Source organism: Nothobranchius furzeri, chromosome 3 (genome assembly GCF_043380555.1).
Source record: "Nothobranchius furzeri strain GRZ-AD chromosome 3, NfurGRZ-RIMD1, whole genome shotgun sequence".
In the NCBI taxonomy this organism is placed as follows: domain Eukaryota; kingdom Metazoa; phylum Chordata; class Actinopteri; order Cyprinodontiformes; family Nothobranchiidae; genus Nothobranchius; species Nothobranchius furzeri.
The window spans coordinates 59,246,714-59,265,111 of record NC_091743.1 but is presented as its reverse complement, the minus strand read 5'-3'; the positions used below and the strand labels follow the sequence as shown (position 1 = coordinate 59,265,111).

The window sequence follows — 18,398 nt, the reverse complement described above, 5'->3', positions numbered from 1 at the left end:
CTTGAAATGTTATTTCTTATGCTTGTGTTCCTTTGGATGATCGGGCCTATTGTTTGTTTTAACTCAAAAATGTTTTGTACATTAAGAAAACGTTTGGACAGAATCAACAAAAAAAAATGTAACTTATAAACAAACAAAAAGATATTCTACCCACCCCTTCACTACAAGGATGGCACCTTCATGCAAAACCAAGACCCAGGTCTAGCATTTTTTCACAAAGCTGGAAATTAGGGATGGACAAAATATTGGCATCGGTATGTTAGTCATTTTTTAATTTATTGGTATCGGTTTGACAAATTAAACCGGGCCGATATCAACAACCAATATTTTTTCCGTCTTGTCTCCATTTGTTTGCCTGTTTCGGGGTGGGGGTGGGGGGGGGGGTGGTAATTGTTTAGTTATGTGAACAGTGAATGAAATCATCTCAGAACCATAAATGTGTGAGTTTTGTGTACATAATAACGTAAATTCATCTTTAATCATTTTCATTCTATACAAAATCTGCCGATTTTAGAAGCCTTATTGCCAGTTTATGGGAATCGGCAAATATCAGTTATCGGCCATGACAATGATCTTAATATCGGATATCGGTATCGGCCCAAAAATTTCATATCGGTGCACCACTACTGGAAATGCTTGCTAAGAATGGACCTGATGTATCTTCAAATGTGCCAGTTGGTTGTTTGTGAACATTTTTACTTTTCTAGCTTTAGACAAGACATGACATCCTGCAGCCACTGTGTGAGTGAGGAGAGGTGTCTTTCCATTAGAGTGAAATAGCACGGCGGAGCAGAACCAGGGCAAATAATAAAAAAATAAATATTTTGCTAGCATTAAGATTTAGTTGATTTTCAATGACTCAAAAAGAGCTACAACAGAATTTAGTTTAAATCTGAGGTTAAGAGCTCGAAATAGTGTCAAAGACAGTCCTCCGACCAAAGCATGTGGCTGAGGGATCTCTCTATCAGATTACATCATATGCAGGCAGGTTGCCTTCAGGGTACATACAGGACAGTTTGGCCTTTAGCTTTTTAATGAAAAAGAATGAAGGAGCAATGAAATGTGCAGCTACAGGCCAACATCTCCCATTTATCAGGGGGTCTAATTTAATGAGCCACCCAAAAACCTATACTGGGCCCCCTATGAACATTTCTGGGGGCGCCACTGCCTGGAGTGACAGAGCAGCAATAATATTAAAAGGATTTTTTGCAAGAATAAGTGCTCCACAGTTAGATCTAATGTGCTTACTATAAGTGCACCTAATCTAATACCGGCGTTGATGCAACCTCTAAAAGTGATGACTCAAAGGAAAAAAAGCAGTTTTAGTACCTGATGGTGACTGAACTCAGTGTGTTTTTCATCCCGCATTCCTCCGTCTTGTTCTGACAAAAGAAGAAAGATTAAAGTGGAACACTACGAAGGAGAACAAGGACCCTTTGTGCTGTAATTATAGGTGTGTGTCCGAGCATCCAATAGGAAAAATTAGTCCCAACAGGAGGAGGAGCAGCCAAGAAGAGGGAAAGGAGCCAACAAAGCTACAGTGGTGTGAAAAACTATTTGCCCCCTTCCTGATTTCTTGTTCTTTTGCATGTTTGTCACACAAAATGTTTCTGATCATCAAACACATTTAACCATTAGTCAAAGATAACACAAGTAAACACAAAATGCAGTTTTGAAATGATTCTTTTTATTATTTAGGGAGAGAACAAAATCCAAACTTACATTGCCCTGTGTGAAAAAGTAATTGCCCCCCCTTGTTAAAAAATAACACAACTGTGGTGTTTCACACCTGAGTTCAATTTCTGTAGCCACCCCCAAGCCCGATTACTGCCACACCTATTTCAATCAAGAAATCACTTAAATATGAGCTGCCTGACACAGAGAAGTAGACCAAAAGCTAGACATCATGCCAAGATCCAAAGAAATTCAAGAACAAATGAGAACAAAAGTAACTGAGATATAGCAGTCTGGTAAAGGTTATAAAGCCATTTCTAAAGGGACTCCAGCGAACCACAGTGAGAGCCATTATCCACAAGTGGCAACAACATGGAACAGAAACTGCACTGTGCACTTTGAAGAAAATGGCAACCTCAACATTGAAGTGTACCGGAAGCCCACACACACGGACCAGTACCTCCTCTTCGACTCACATCACCCTCTGGAACAAAAACTTGGAGTAATCAAGACCTTACACCACCAGGCAGAACATGTTCCCTCTAAGCCGGAAGGGAAAAAGAAGGAACACACATATAAAGGAATCACTTAAAACATGTGGCTATCCTAATTGGGCGTTTATAAAGTCAGCAAAGCTGCACAGAAAAGAAGACCAGACACCAGCGAGGGAGGATAAGAAAGACAGACGCAACAACCTTGTCATCCCCCATGTAGCCGGTGTATCAGAGAAACTCAGGAGGGTTTTCTCCAAACACAACATACCATTGTACTTCAGACCCAGCAACACACTCAGACAGAAACTGGTTCACCCGAAAGACAAAACTCCTAAACACAAACTGAACAATGTGGTGTATGCTGTACAGTGCAGCGAGGAATGCCCAGACCTCTACATCAGAGAAACCAAACAGCCACTTCACAAGCGCATGGCACAACATTGAAGAGCCACCTCCATGGGACAGGACTCAGCAGTTCATTTGCATCTAAAGGACAAAGGTCACTCTTTCGAGGATGCCAACGTTCACATTTTGGACAGAGAGGACAGATGGTTTGAAAGAGGAGTAAAGGAAGCCATTTATGTCCACTGTGAGCAACCATCTTTGAACAAAGGCGGTGGTTTACGACACCAACTGTCTGCCATCTATAATCCAGTTTTGAGATCTCTTCCCAGATGCCTCAACGCCCACGCATATCCTGGGCCACATGACCTCAGGAATTCACATGATAGGGTGGGGCCAGGCTTCACAATGAGCTCACCCGAAACTCTGGCTGAATAGGACCAACACCCACCCTCACACCTTGGCTCATGTGTTTATGTAGAAGATCATCAGGGGGTCTTTTGTTCCCTCTTCTGGGGGAAACTCCCACTGGGTTTAAATCTGGGACTCTCCACCATTTGACCTTAGAACTGAAGAAGCCTCTCGGATGAGAGGTGAAACGTCTTCAAGCAACTCAAAGAAGTCCAGACGCTTTGCTTTCAAAGCTCATTAGACAACATGAAACTGTGGTGAACCTTCCCAGGAGTGGGTGGCCGACCAAAATTACCCCAAGAGTGCAGAGACAACTCATCCGAGAGGTCACAAAAGACCCCAGGACAACTTCTAAAGAACTGCAGGCCTCACTTGCCTCAATTAAGGTCAGTGTTCACAACTCCACCATAAAAAAAGAGACTGGGCAAAAATGGCCTGCATGGCAGATTTCCAAGACGCAAACCACTGTTAAGCAAAAAGAACATTAGGGCTCGTCTCAGTTTTGCTAAGAAACATCTCAATGATTGCCAAGACTTTTGGGAAAATACCTTGTGGACTGATGAGACAAAAGTTGAACTTTTTGGAAGGCAAATGTCCCGTTACATCTGGCGTAGAAGCAACACAGCATTTCAGACAAAGAACATCATACCAACAGTAAAATATGGTGGTGGTAGTGTGATGGTCTGGGGTTGTTTTGCTGCTTCAGGAACTGGAAGGCTTGCTGTGATAAATGGAACCATGAATTCTACTGTCTACCAAAACATCCTGAAGGAGAATGTCCGGCCATCTGTTCGTCAACTAAAGCTGAAGCGATCTTGGGTGCTGCAGCAGGACAATGACCCAAAACACACCAGCAAATCCACCTCTGAATGGCTGAAGAACAAAATGAAGACTTTGGAGTGGCCTAGTCAAAGTCCTGACCTGAATCCTATTGAGATGCTATGGCATGACCTTAAAAAGTCGGTTCATGCTAGAAAACCCTCAAATAAAGCTGAATTACAACAATTCTGCAAAGATGAGTGGGCCAAAATTCCTCCAGAGCGCTGCAAAACACTCATAGCAAGTTATCACAAATGCTTGATTGCAGTTATTGCTGCTAAGGGAGGCCCAACCAGTTATTAGGTTCAGGGGGCAATTAATTTTTCACACAGGGCAATGTAGGTTTGGATTTTGTTCTCTCCCTAAATAATAAAAAGCATCATTTCGAAACTGCAATTTGTGTTTACTTGTGTTATCTTTGACTAATGGTTAAATGTGTTTGATGATCAGAAACATTTTGTGTGACAAACATGCAAAAGAATAAGAAATCAGGAAGGGGGCAAATAGTTTTTCACACCACTGTATTTGCAAACTATGTTAATGTCATCTTTTGTTATTGCCACTCACTGACAACTCCTGCTGTCAGATCTTCAGCCTCAGTTATCTTCTCTGTAAGTCTGTAAAAAAAAAATAACACAGATGCCACACCTGTGATAACAAAATGTGACAATGTTTTGCATTACTAATAAAGCTTTTTGTTGAATTTGGACGGATATGAGGACTTTTACCAAAATAATTCAGTGGAGTTGCATTGATTTTTATTTACTGCATTTCTCAGTTTGATTGTCTGTCTGGTAACAAAAGCGATCATGTGCATTTATTGGTCAGCGGTTGTAACTCTGATGGAGCCAATCCCACCTGAGTTGGATGTGGTGATGAGCCGGTGGGAACCTGGTTCTGCAGTAATGTTAGGAGATGAGGTAGCGTCTCTGTCTGGGTGACTGAAATGTGATCGGTGAGCCCATCTGTCCCAGTTCTTCGTGCGTCACTTAAAAAAGTGTGTGTGTGTGTGTGTGTGTGTGTGTGTGTGTGTGTGTGTGTGTGTGTGTGTGTGTGTGTGTGTGTGTGTGTGTGTGTGTGTGTGTGTGTGTGTGTGTGTGTGTGTGTGTTGCTTTATTTGAATGTTAATGTTTGAGCTTTTTTTCACATTAAAGATAAAGGTATAGGGCAGGGGTGTCGAACTCAAATTCACACTGGGCCGTAATGAAAATCTGGGACGAAGTTGCGGGCCAAACTTAATATTTTTTGAAAAAGTGACGGCAAATTTGCACATTTTCTTTATCAACATATATGCAATTTTGAACATTTTAATTTGGAAACAAACTTATTTTTGCATTAACACTGAATGTGGAATAACCAGTTACACACGAGCAAGTCAATTATAAATAAAATGCATCAGTGGTATTCATTACTTGTGGTATAATCAGCATTTTCAATCTAGTCAGGATTTATGTTTTCTTTATTCATTTTTCTTTTTTATTCTCTTTTCTCCTGTAATAAGTGGCATTGCTGCTGTGACATCTAGCTTTCCCTATTCATCTATCTGCAGCCTTTCCAGTTCCTGTTTACTGTAGGTTAAATATTTTCTCACCAGCCAACAACAAAATAAAAATATAATTTTATCTTAAATGAAAATGCAATATCTCTCCTATTAACTTTCATGTTTTGGAGCAGAAAAAGAGCATAAAACCTAAATATTTAAAGCTCAGTTTGCTCCACTGGTTTACTGTGATGCTCACCTGTTCCAGCCAGATACCTGCATCATGGGGTTGATGAGCTGAGGAGGAGACTCCTGTTGTTTTGTTCATCTTCATAATAATGACAACATTAGATGACAACAGGTGCTCACATAGGTTTGTGCCGCTGAACATGGAGAGCGTCTGAGCAGCTTGACCACGTTGTTGTGTGTCGGGGAGGAAAAATAACAGCAACCACAGAGTCATGCTGATTTGAGCGTGTCGCTGCTCGCTAGAGTTATATCAGCTCTGTCTGGAAGTTAGTTGGAAAACTTTCTCTTTCAGTCGTGAACACATTACTGAGCGGCTAGAATCTCCATTTCTGGGCTTCAACGTCGGCAAATAGCTGAGTAAACTCGGCGCTGAGTGAGAGGAGTGTTTAGTTTGTCCGAGACAGCAGAGCTGCAGACACCGGCAGCAGATGCTGGAAAAAACACAAAGGAGGGTGCTTTGGCTCCGTGCTAATGCCGCAAAGCATCATGGGAGTTGTAGTCTTTGCAGTAAAATCGGCCAGCGGGTCAGTTTTAATATATTTTTTATATGTATCTCGCGGGCCACATAAAGATGCTCCGCGGCCTTGTGTCTGACACACATGGTTTAGAGGCTTGGTTATTCTTTAATTTTCTGTGCTGTTCTTCTTCTCAGTTTATTATTTTTGACAATTTAATTTTGTATTCATCAGTTCTAAAGTTTGGTTATTTTCTAACTTATCTTGATGTTGCTGGAGGTGTTTCAGCTACAACTACATGCTGCATCAGCAGTGCGGTTTTATTTCTTGCTTTTCTGGTTGTTGAAGAGAAAAATAACCCCCGTCTGCCCCATCTGTGACTTTTAAAGACAACAGGTTATTGTTTAAAAAAAGATTTTTCTGAGTAAATATTGGAAGAGTATAAAGAGTATATTTAGTTCTGTAATGTTTACACTAGACCTTCGGTTATTGTTGGTGCCTTGATGTTTTGTGTCCCTCCTTCTCTTTCATTTTTACCTTTTTTTAACCCTCGGTTGTGGTATCTTCCCCTGGTATCCCCCCCCCCCCCCCAAAGGGCTTCATGGACAGATCTCTTGATGTATCTGCTTTCTTTCTCATTTGTCAGGAATGTGACCAGGTCCACATTGATGACGTGGCATCAGATGACAATGGACAGGACCTGAGGTAAAGCCTCTACTGTTACTATATAAGTCTTCCTCTGAATGACTCTGACAGTTCCTTTTGTGGCCCGTGAACCAGACTTGCCCTCTGAGTTTTAGTGCACGGGGAGGAAATCTGCTAAGAGATTAAATGAGAGAGCGAGCGCATTTGCGTGCATCCGAATGTGATCGAGCATGCAAGCTTGTGCACGACTTATATTTTCTCTACTTCCACCAGCGTCTAGTATGTCAGAGGATTATCCAGCGTCTTTATTTCCCATCAAAAATATCTTTTCTCATTCCCTCCAATCTTTCCATTCCCTTCAGTTTAGGTTTTTTCTCTCACAAACTTGTTTGAGAGATTCAGGGATCTGAGAAGGAGTGAAACTTCACCACTTGTGTTTTACCAATCCCTCATTATCCATATATGATAAATGGCGGCTTCTAGAGTCCTGGAACCCCAACCCCTAAGTTTCTTCACAATCACATTCAGTCATTCACACATTCACACGCTGGTGGGGATGAGCTACGATGTAGCCACAGCTGCCCTGGGGTGCACCGACAGACGCAAGGCTGCCAAGCACTGGTATCATTAGTCCCTCCAACCAATGCCAGCAGGCAAAGGGGGTTAAGTGTGTTGCCCAAGGACACATTGACAGAAACAAACTGAGCGGGGCTCGAACCTCAACCTTCTGATTACGGGCCGAGCACTTAACTCCTGTTCCACCGTCACCTCATATATATATATATATATATATATATATATATATATATATATATATTAAAGGGGACATACTGTGCAAAACTCACCTTTTGCATACTTTTGCTCTGCCATGTGGGTCTCTACTACCATTTTATGTCAGTTTAATTTTAGAAAGTATGTGCCTAAACATGCAGTTATCAAAAGTCCCTGTTTGTGACATCATAAACGGAGAAAGAAGCAGAACACCACCTCTCACATGTAACAGGGCTGCTACTGGAGGAGCATTGGCTATTCTCTAAGCCCCTCCCAGATATCAGAGCTTCTCAGCTAATAGCAGCTTGAGATGAGGGTGGGTGGTTGTAGTCAGTGCAGAAACGGCTAATTCTGGAAGGTACTGAAACTGAAGAATAAATCTGCTAAGATATGAGAGGAATTTAGTGCAAAAAACACCAGACACATATTTGGTATTAAACATTATAACTTAGAAAAAAGTCATAGTATACCTAATTTAAGGCAGAAAATGTAAATAACAGCTTCATCTTTTAGAAACTAAAGCCCGTGTGTTTCTTGCATATTTCAATCCTGCAGCACCTACAACTTTGGGTCAGACGGCTTCCAGAGCCCAGCAGGAGCAGGTTCTTTGTGCCTGGGATCCGGAGTCCATGGAGGGGTAGACTGGATGAGGAAACTGGCTTTCCGATACCGCAGAGTCAAGGAGATCTACAATACATACAAAAATAATGTTGGTGGTAAGTTCCAGGGAGAATAATTTCAACTCAGATTTTCTGGACTTTGCGATAACTTTTTTGTGAAAAATGTAATAAATGGAAAAATGTAGTTTCTTGGCAGCGATAATACAAATCAGGAACAACAAATTGCTCTATAATCAGTGAGTGTAGCTGCACAAGCAAGCCAAGAGTAGAACTAACACCAATGTTGAGTCAGGAACCGCAGACAGTGTCAAAAGCAGCTGTCTCCAATTAAGATTTGAAAAGTTAACGCATGACAAATTGCTATCATCACTGTATGTTTAAAATCAACATTGTGTCAACCTCCAGAAAATTAATAGTCAACTGCTTTTTTTAGGTGCTGTACTTTTTCCAGAAGCCGTGCCCCATAATAATCATCTTAACTGTGGTTTGCAGCTGATATCATGTTACCAATGTGAAAGCACCTTTGCATAATTTCAAATTGTATTTTCTCTTTAGAGACACTAAACAAAGTAAAATTACAAACTAACAAAAATGTCCTACAATCTGGATCTATCTAGACATCTTATTATGTTGGGTTTTTCAGTTCGAAACATTCTAATTTACACAAGTGGCTTTAACAAAAAGAGATGAAAGAAGAATAAAAACTGTTCTTGAGATGTGAAATCTGAATTTGGTGTTTTGAAAGTACTCAGAACAGTTTAGAATCTCACCTTAAACACCTTAAAAGGAACCCAGGTTACAAAACTAAAGCTATCGTGGGATCAAACGTATTCAATTATGAATGATTTTGGAGAATTTTAGCATCCAGAGCTGCCTTGTGCTTCACAGATGATTAGGATATTCAGAGAAATGACTTGAATCATTTTTGCTGATATATATTTGGAGAACACTGTATTGCTACACTTACTGCTTGTTTTACTGACGGGAGAGGTGAATGTTCAGCTTCATCCGTGACGAGTGGCGTGTCCGATGGTTCACTGAATGTGACAGAAGCGGCAGCTGCAGGAGAGGGTTGTCGGTCCAGGAGAGCGTCCAGCGTCTCTTGTCTCTCCGAGGGCGTTTAGGCTCCTTGTGTGGGAAAATGGTCGGTAAAGCATTTAGTTTCCACCTTCTCTTGTACCCAGCCGCTTCACTGAGCTCTTTAAGTAGATGTGGTCAACTATAAGCCTCAAACGCATCAGGAGAGAAATGTTGGGAACACAGCTGCAGATCTTTGGGAAGTTGTGTCCATCCACAGGCATCTTCCCACTACTTTCTCCTCTACTTGCCAGTGGGAAAGCTGTGCAAACTCACATCACTCCCTTTGTTGCCCTTTGACTGTAAATTGCATCCAAAAGCAGCACAATATGGCATTTGACTTAATTATTAATACGGTGAGCGCGTAAACAAACACTAGCGTCAATAGCTATTCTTCCAAGAGCAACCAATACACGTCATCCCCCCAGAGTGCATTGCGTGCAGAAAACATGGCATCCTACGTATGTCAAACAATGTACTAAATATTATAGATTTATGAATAAACAGCAATATTTTGTGTTTCTAACAACATAGTTTGGTACAAAAGAAAACTTATGGCTTATTAGGGCATACACGTCCTCATAGCTGGAGTTCCTTTTAAAGTAACACTGAGCAGTTTTCTGCTCCTCTGCCCTGCTGGATGAAAGTGGAATTACAACTGTCGTAAACAACCCTGCTGCAGCCTGCTGTAGCTAGTGCTAACAACGATATAACTAACATGAGCCAACTAATACTAAAATAAACCACAAAGTAAAAAGTACCACACTGTTGGACAAAAAACTATTACTTAAAAGTTCAGTAACAACAAATCCAGGTCACCATCGGTCTGTGATTTCGTAGCGTCCTTTAGCTCCCTCAAACTAGTGCAGCCCGTAGGACACCTACCCATTCATCAAAACTACCTAGTGTGGTTTTAGGTCAGCAGAGTGGTGTAGAGTGGTGTCACATATGAAACTGGCCAAGTTTCTAACTCAACAATCACTTTGATCTGTGTTAAAGCTCTAGCCTAAAATAAAAAAATATATATTACTTAAAACTGGTCTAAAAGTTCATTTTCTGTTTGAAGGGCTGGGACAGAAATCTGCTGTAACTGACTACTTTATTTGCAGTTTCTGCTGAACAAAAAAAATCAGTTAACAATAAAGGTTTACCAACTTTGTTTATCTTTTACACGTTTTTCCTTTATAATTAAATTTTATTCTTAAGAGTTATACTTGTATAAAAACTTGAAAACTTTAAACCACTTCTAATTTCAGGCTTGCTAGTGAGTCCCAAGAGAGAAGAATGGTTACAGCTGAGGAGAGAGATGGAGATCCTGACTGACCTGTGGCTGACTCAAGCCCTCAAAGCTCTGGCTCTCATTAACTCCAGGTCACTTCACTTTACAACAAACTCAATAACTTTACATCTCAGCTGCTTGCTATTTATGTTTTTCTCAAATTACGCCTCTTCAATTAAATCTGTTTCTTCTAACGTGTCATTTTTGCTGACCCAGGCCAAACTGCGTGAACGTGTTGGTGACCACCACCCAGCTCATCCCGGCCCTCTCAAAGGTCTTACTGTATGGACTCGGCTCAGCTTTCCCAATAGAGAACATTTACAGCGCCACCAAAATCGGTGAGGAAAAAGTTTTAGTTCGATCCACCGAGCTTCCCTATTCTCATTTTCATTGTTTCAGTTTACAAATCCGTTGTTCTGATTCCCATATTTTTGCGTATTAGCTAAATATCCACATTTCCTTTTGCCTTCAAAGGAAAGGAGAGCTGTTTTGAGCGTGTTTCTCAGAGGTTTGGCCGTAGAGCAGTCTACGTGGTGATCGGAGACGGAGCCGAAGAGGAGACCGTAGCCAAGAAGGTTGGTATAACTTTATTTTACGTGATTAACTGCTGAAAAAGGGCCACAAATAACAATAATTAACCCCCATTTCTGCAGCTTCTGTTTCTGTGTCTTTATTGAATGATATAATGTTGTCCTGATTTGGCAGCTATCCATGTATTTTTATTATTTTAAAATTTACGTCTTCGTCTTCGTCTTCTTCGTCTTCTTCTTTAAAATTTACGGTTCAAGCTAACGTTTTCCAGATGTTCTCTGCAAAACCGCTGCATATTCCACTTCCACTCTGCCACAGAAAGTGCACAAACACACTTGCCTCAGGTTTGCATTAATGATACTTTCTTTTACGCTGTGTTTAACTAGAAGAACATGCCATTCTGGAGGGTGTCCTGTCGGGCTGATCTGGAGGCTTTGACCCATGCACTGGAGCTGGACTACCTCTAGAGGGCGATAGCTGTTTAGATCTGCACTAAAAACTCAACTTAGATGCTTTTAGTGAGCATCCAAGCAGACAGTTGGACACCAGGATAATGGAACTGTGAGACGCTCCCAAGAGGACATACAAGCATGAAGCCAGACGTGCTCACATCCAAAGTAAAATAAGGGACCAACTCATAACTAAACCCAGGGAACTACGGTTAGTACTGCAAGTATTAAGTCTACGTATAAAGAAACAACCAATTTCTACTCAGCTCAGCTTTTTTTTCTAACTGTTGCACTGAATGCAAAACCAGAAAATCCTGATTTCCTGTTTAATGAGCTCAGCGAGCATCTCTGGTTTATTTTCTACAGCTTGTCCAGCTCTGCTCAGTTTGTTTTTTAGATGTTTAAACTCTTCAAAGGGCTAGTACGGTTTGTTTTGTTGTTTTACATTAAAATTAGAAAGAAGATGTGTAAATACGAGACCTTTTAGTCCCCTAGAACAATGTCCCATAACATCTTACAGTTAGAGGCTATTAAAATGGTCTATACTCTGTCATGATGGTGAAAGCAATTTATTAAAGGTTCAGTTTCTCACGGCAATGAGCTGGAGGGACTGTTTAGCATGAAAATAACAACAAATCATCTGTAAAGACCAAAGAAAATGTTTCATATAACGTAGCCTTGCAGATTTTAGATCCATGCTTGAATCTTCACTTTTTATTTCTGGGTTGTACATTGATTATTTTTCTGTCCCTGTTTAATTTTCCATTAACTTGTTTGTAATATAGGTGAACTGGTGTTTGTGCATGTGCCGACTGCACCGCCTGTCAGCTTAGCTATGATTTGTATATAATGCTTTTGTTGTCCTCGAGTTTTGACAGATGGTTAATGAATAAAAATAAATTAAATGCATTTTGGGGACGTTTTGAGTCTGGTTTCATCATAAATGACAGGGATTGAGGGAAGAAAAGATCCTGGAGTTCAATTTGTTAATATGAAGAGGTTTTAACCGAGATGGCGTGTTTAATTTTCAGAAAAGTACTCCCTCTTCAGGGCAACATTTTAACTGAAACAATAAATGCACATTGCATTTTTAGGATGGGTCTGCAAGTTTTACAGTAAAAAAAACTTTAAATAAAACATGCTTTGATTTGGAAAAGGGTAGAATGCCTTCCCCGGGTCAGGGATGAGGTCCTGCCCCAAGTGGAGGAGTTTAAGTTTCTCGGGGTCTTGTTCACGAGTGAGGGAAAACTAGAGCGTGAGATTGATAGGCGGATTGGTGCTGCATCTGCAGTGATGCGGGCGTTGTACCGGTCTGTCGTGGTGAAGAGAGAGCTGAGTCAGAAGGTGAAGCTCTCGATTTACCGGTCAATCTACGTTCCTACCCTCACCTATGGTCATGAGCTTTGGATAGTGACCGAAAGAACGAGATCACGGATACAAGCGGCCGAAATGAGTTTTCTCTGAAGAGTGGCTGGACTGTCCCTTAGAGATTGGGTGAGAAGCTTGGTCATTCGGGAGGGGCTCTGAGTAAACCCGCTGCTCCTCCACATCAAGAGGAGCCAGTTGAGGTGGCTCGGGCATCTGGTCAGGATGCCTCCTGGACGTCTCCCTGGTGAGGTTTTCTGGACACATCCAACTGGGAGGAGACCTAAAGGAAGACCCAGGACACACTGGAGGGACTATGTCTCTCACCTGGACAGGGAACGCCTTGGGATTCCCCCAGAGGAGCTGACCCAAGTGGCTGGGGAGAGGGAAGTCTGAACCTCGTCTTAGGCCTTAGGCTGCTGCCCCCGCGACCCGACCCTGTAACTTTACGGTCCTTTTGTTTACTTGTGCAGCCTACAGCTCCTTGGTGTTAACAATGCTGATTGATTCCATTTAGCTGCTATTTAGCTCTGTTTATTGATAACTAACAGATAAACACAACTGTGGACATCCCGCTGCAATAGTTTATGAGTGTAAGAAAAATAAATAAATTAACACAGGTGCGTCACATCTTTTGTTTTATTTTTAAATAAATACATTTAAAAAAAGACAAATCTCAGAAAATCTTAAGACTTTTAAATTTTTAAATATTAGTGCAGATATTTCGTTATGAATGTTATTTACAATTAGCAGACAAATAAATGGAAAAAATAAATATGCAAATAAATAAATATATTGATAGGTTGGAGCTAAACACTGTTGGCGTAGATCATCCTAAAGCCTCGGATTGTGAAGCTGACGTTGGAGAGCGACAGACTGGCATGCAGCATCCTCGCTCCGACCCTGCTGGGGGTGAATGTGATGCGCTGTGAGACTTTTCCACCTGGATGTAGCGAGCCCATCCTGTAAAAAAAAAAAACATTCAGAACATCAGTCAAATGCTTCAGAAAGCTTTAAATCTTCGCATTTGAATCACTCTCAGTAAAAAAGTACCATGACCGGTTTCATGCAGCACCATTCCTCCATTACAGACATGCTGTTTTGTAATGAGGCGTTCAGGGACACTCCTATTAGATATGTTAGCTGTGTTGATAAAATTCAAACTCCTACCTGAACTGAGTCTCTCCATGTATTAATCCAGCCCCAGCTACCGTCAGCAATCCACTGACTGGGTGAGAGAACGGGTTGATGAAAGTCACAACAGCAGTTTGAGCTTTGTTCACCACAACTGAGTCTTCGCCTACAACCTGAAGTCAAATAAAAACATAAGCAAACCCAGAATATTCCCACAATTTCCTGCAACTTGATCCAGTTTAAAGGAAGTGACGTGACTACCTGGATGATGATCCTTGGTCCAGTGATGTTGAACTCCTCTGAGCTGAGGAAGTGCTCATGAGTTGCCATGTCCTCCAGGACAACCGCCAGGTTGATTAGATTGTCTCCCACCACCTTCTCATACTGGGATGGAAGGATCTGCTGCTGCAGCACTTTGACTAAAAGGAAGAAATTGAATATATCTATTAGATTAAAAAAAATTAAGCATTTTTAGTTTAAACTATAGCTTTTAAACTAGTTTAAGTGGTTCTTAAGCCAGAAATTTGAGCAACTTTCCATTGGACATGACTGCAGCGCTCTGCTGACCAAAAACTGCACTTAAGAGTTTTGTGGTTCAGGTAGGTTCACTAGTGGGAGCTTTCCACCTGCTTATAACATTAGCAGTTTACTGTGTCGGTAAAGGATAGGAATTAGCTGTTTCAGTTCACCAAACATCAATAAAAAGCACAAGAAGAAGTATGCATTCTTTGTTAGCATCCTGGAGGAACCTGGAAGTAAAAGTAAGAGAATAATGTCTTTGGAGGTAAAGCGAAGAGATAAAACCAGAGTTAACATCGGCACGGCCTACACTTGTCTGAGGGAGCTGAAGGCTATGAGATTACAGAGTGATGGTGACCTGGCTTTGTTGCTACTGTTTATTAGTAATAATATTTTATCCGTCCAACAGAGTGGATCTTTTGAATTCATGACTTGGGATCAGTTGGCTCATGTTCGCGTTAGCTCCTTGTTAGCGCTAGCTACAGCAGGCTGCTTCGGAGTCGTTTACGACAGTTGTAAATCCACTTTCACCAGTAGGAGGGAGAAACATGAAACCTATCGAGTGTTACTTCAAATATAAATGTAACACGTTGGAAGAATCACGGGGATGCTGAGGAACCCATACCTTCCATGGGTGCTAGCTGCATAATGCCGTGGTTTTCCCAGAAGGTGTCAGAGGGGCTGCGGTTGTACTCTTTGGCCTGAGCATTCAGGTGCACTTTCAACCTCTTGGTCACCTTCTGCCGGTTTTTAATTTTCACCATGAAGCGAATCGGCTCTCCAACGACTGGAGATTTATCCAGGAACAGGAAGACTTCCACCCCTGCGGATGAGGCTAAACATAAAGAGAAGTAGTTTTAATGAGACATGTTTCATCAAGGGATTCTGAGCTTGAACACCTAAATTAAAATCACCATTTACCTCTGCTTAGTGTGGAGCTGTTTGAGATGGTGGAGCTCCTTGATGAAATTGTAGATGAATCACCTGCAATTTAAATAAAATGCATGTTAGGATACTTTGTTAAAACGGTCAAGATGGAAATGTGTAGATGCAGCTTATGTTTCGTACTTTTGATGTATTTATAGTCTCCTGTGATGTTGTGCAGTCTTGGGAAGCCAATAGCTTTGGTGCAGATCAGGGACCCGACTCTCTCGGTGTCTTTGCTGAAGCCGACCACCTGACCCTGGTCCATGATGATGGTGTGAACATCAGCGTTCACCTCGGCGTAGACAAAAGGAATGTCGTACTTGCGGTCGATGCACTGACTCTTGACTGCTTTGACTGGAGCCGGGCCACAGCAGAACACTCCTGGAAGGAGTAGAAGGAAAGGGGTAATTTGAAAAAGTTCAAATTTAAATTCATCAAACACAAAGTATCTGAAATGTTTCTCAAACACACCATTACTCCTCTGTTGGGGGGTCGGGTCAAGAACCTGCCAGCCATCCATATCTGATCCCAGATCCTTGCGAGTCATCCAGCACTCAACCCAGACATGAAAGTTCCTGTTGAGAAGGTCCAAAGTGATCGTTTTAGTTTAAAAAATACTAATTAACATTATTATTGTCAAGATTTAGTTCAGTACTGACCAAATGCTGTCTTTGCTGTAGTTCAGCTTCTGCCCTGTTTCTGTGTAGTACTCTTCAATAACCAGGTTGGCGTTGGTGTCGTGAGTGGAGTTAAAGTTTGTGACGACGCGACAAGGAATGCCAAGGACTCTCATGACTGAAAGACGTACAGTAATAAAAACAGAGGTGTCATCAGTTACGTGATGTGCACATATCTGAACGTGGTGTCCTGGAAGCCAGGACTGGATGATGATTGCTGAAGTGTTACTTGTGAGAAGTAAAAATATAAAGAAAAAGTTTCATTATCACTAATTACCTGTGCACATGACCGCTGCAAACACCCAGCACTGTCCATACTTGACTGGGCTGTTCCCAGACTGCACCCACTTTCTCAGGATGTCCCCACTTCCTGTCCACTTGGAGGGATCAACCCCTTCTTTGAAGTCGTTGGACCAGTTCCCTTTCAATACTCCATGATCATCTTCGCTGTTGATCTAGAGAAGAAAAAAAAAACTTGTCAACCAAACCGACACTTTCCGATGACAAATCAAGTTAGAGTGGAACATTTAGTTTCGTTTGATTCACCCTGGCAGGTTAAATATACCCTGATTGACAGCTATAATTGCAGAGTTCTGTAGTGTGATGTTTTACTTGTGTTGAGAACCTGCCAAGGGGTGTGTGTGCGTGTGATTATCTTTATGATTGACAGAATCCAGAATCTAAATTCAAGCCGCACCTTGTTTGGATAAAACGTTCTGATCCTAACGACACTGAGGGAGGGAAGACGGTGTGTGGAGAGGGATTCATTCCCACAAAATAGGTTTATGGGAGTGTTTCTAGACTCACCATGGCTGAGACGACCCGGCTGATGTAAACGGGATTGCTCCGGTTCAGGTAATCCATTCTGTTGCTCTTCTGGTGCTGTGGGCTGACTTGAAGCAGATCCAGACATGCCTCCAAAACAACAGGCTCATACTTTACAAGGAAAGGGAAAACAAACACACGCAGAATTATTTAAATGAAGAAAATGTGACTTTTATCTGGTAAATAAGTTCAGAAAAAGTGTTTTTTATACCTGATCGAAGGACCACGGTCTCGACACGAGGTTCGCCGGGGTTCCCATGAACAGCAATCCAGAATCCCTCAGGATGTATTCTTCCCTCTGGTCCTCAAATGGAATGTAAACTGCATCCTCTGAAAGACAGGAAACATTTATTCTGACTTTTATTCATGTGTAAATTTGAATAATCCGATGTAAGTTGAAAAATACACAGGGTTAATTGGAGCAGCTGTTTCTGCAGGTTGACGTGACAAAGTTCCCTCAGGCGAGATGGCAACGCAGACATTAGCTAACTCGTGTTCATCAGTGTGTCTGTGTGAGACTGAGAAACTAAGTCTGAAAGAAAAAATGCTGCATAAATCAGCAAATACAGCTCAAACTAGTTTTTTTCTTTAAAAATGTTAGAAAAGTGTCCTTTCTACACTTAATCTTATTCACAAGTCATTATTTAATTGTAATCTGTAGAGGAAATATTATTCAAAATATGTAAAAATGCATCTGAGGCTCCAAATAAAACTGTATTCTGATTATAAAAAGGTGAGAAAACAATCAGACAAGGTGTAAGGTGAGAGTGAACCATTAACGTTTTAGATTCTGAGTCATAATGTGACACACCTCAACTAAACCTCCAGGCGTTGACTGATTGACTAGCTTCAACATCAGATGTTTGCGGTGACCCACAGGCTCACACTCACCAGAACACCAGGGGTTACAGAGCAGGATGAAATCTCCCACTGCACACCTCCTCTGGCCCTGCTGTGTGAACACACACAGCTGGAATTTGTAGCAGCCCACTGAGGCGAAGGCAGGAGGGCAGATGAAGATGGAGGGGTTCTGGAGGTCCAGGTCGTTAGGGTCCATAAAGGCATTCCAGCCAGAGGAAGGAGCCTTCCTGGAGAAGGTGACTGGCATTGTTACATACAGCCGGCCTGAGGAAGAAAGCAATCGTTGGTTTGTATTGATGCACAGAAAATCTTGCTGTAAATCATCACTGATCCAAAAAAAAAAAAATCTGCAAATTAAAAAGTGGATTACCAAGCGTGACTTTGATCCTCAGAGAATCCATCCTGGGGTTGAAGGGTCGGCCCTTGAGCTGGACGCTGATCCTGAACGGGTCTCCTCTCCGGACCACCAGGGCCTCAGTGCTGCTGAAGCCGTCTGTTCTGTGTCTCTCATGGTTTTCAGCTTGTTCCAGGTTAACGTATTGAATATGCAAATCTGCAAGGAGGAAAAAAGGAGATTTTAGAAACAGCACATCAAGCATCAAAGAACGAGCATCCCTGAAACAAACCTCACCTTCCATGTGTGTCAGTGCGTCTCAAAACAATCTCAAAACAACGTGATGTGCTCCTGCAGTCCACATCCTCCTTTATATACCTCCTCAGCCCCTCCCTCCGCAGGTGTTCCTACAGGTGGTGAACAGGTTTGCTATCCTCAATTGTTTCCAAGGCCCTGGAGT

The 18,398-nt window shown here is 41.7% G+C and overlaps 2 protein-coding genes across 4 annotated transcripts in view; one reads left to right on the top strand and one right to left on the bottom strand.

Annotated features, from left to right (window-relative positions):
* eya2 (EYA transcriptional coactivator and phosphatase 2) overlaps positions 1–11,980 on the top strand; it is a 32,500-nt gene extending 20,520 nt beyond the window's left edge. For both annotated transcript variants that reach the window (XM_015959218.3, XM_015959217.3), the window contains exons 10-15: positions 6,571–6,629; positions 7,896–8,056; positions 10,294–10,408; positions 10,533–10,654; positions 10,791–10,891; positions 11,234–11,980. In XM_015959218.3, coding sequence (XP_015814704.1) covers positions 6,571–6,629; positions 7,896–8,056; positions 10,294–10,408; positions 10,533–10,654; positions 10,791–10,891; positions 11,234–11,314 — 639 coding nt within the window. In that variant the 3' untranslated portion in view covers positions 11,315–11,980. The remainder of the gene's footprint in view (positions 1–6,570; positions 6,630–7,895; positions 8,057–10,293; positions 10,409–10,532; positions 10,655–10,790; positions 10,892–11,233) is intronic.
* A 1,306-nt stretch (positions 11,981–13,286) lies between these two features.
* Positions 13,287–18,360, bottom strand: tgm5l (transglutaminase 5, like). Of its 2 annotated transcripts, XM_015959213.3 has the most exons (14): positions 18,236–18,354; positions 17,975–18,157; positions 17,635–17,868; positions 16,955–17,073; positions 16,726–16,854; positions 16,196–16,373; positions 15,901–16,036; positions 15,713–15,816; positions 15,383–15,622; positions 15,236–15,298; positions 14,940–15,149; positions 14,057–14,214; positions 13,832–13,968; positions 13,287–13,624 (listed from the first exon to the last, which is right to left on the bottom strand). In XM_015959213.3, the coding sequence occupies exons 1-14, from the start codon at positions 18,240–18,242 to the stop codon at positions 13,471–13,473; spliced, it is 2,052 nt and encodes a 683-aa protein (XP_015814699.3). In that variant the 5' UTR covers positions 18,243–18,354; the 3' UTR covers positions 13,287–13,470. The 2 variants fall into 2 exon arrangements, with proteins under 2 accessions (XP_015814699.3, XP_054607912.2); XM_054751937.2 differs by having other exon boundaries at positions 17,975–18,360.
* Between the last annotated feature and the right edge of the window lie 38 nt (positions 18,361–18,398).

Bases quoted from the DNA above. Each gene is read 5' to 3' on its own strand.
- tgm5l (XM_054751937.2), bottom strand. From the start codon at position 18,242: ATGGAAGGTGAGGTTTGTTTCAGGGATGCTCGTTCTTTGATGCTTGAT. The intron at 17,869-17,974 runs GTAATCCACTTT...TTTCTTCCTCAG, and splicing joins GAGGATCAAAGTCACGCTTG to GCCGGCTGTATGTAACAATG. The intron at 17,074-17,634 runs GTGAGTGTGAGC...CCTGTCTTTCAG, and splicing joins CTGTAACCCCTGGTGTTCTG to AGGATGCAGTTTACATTCCA.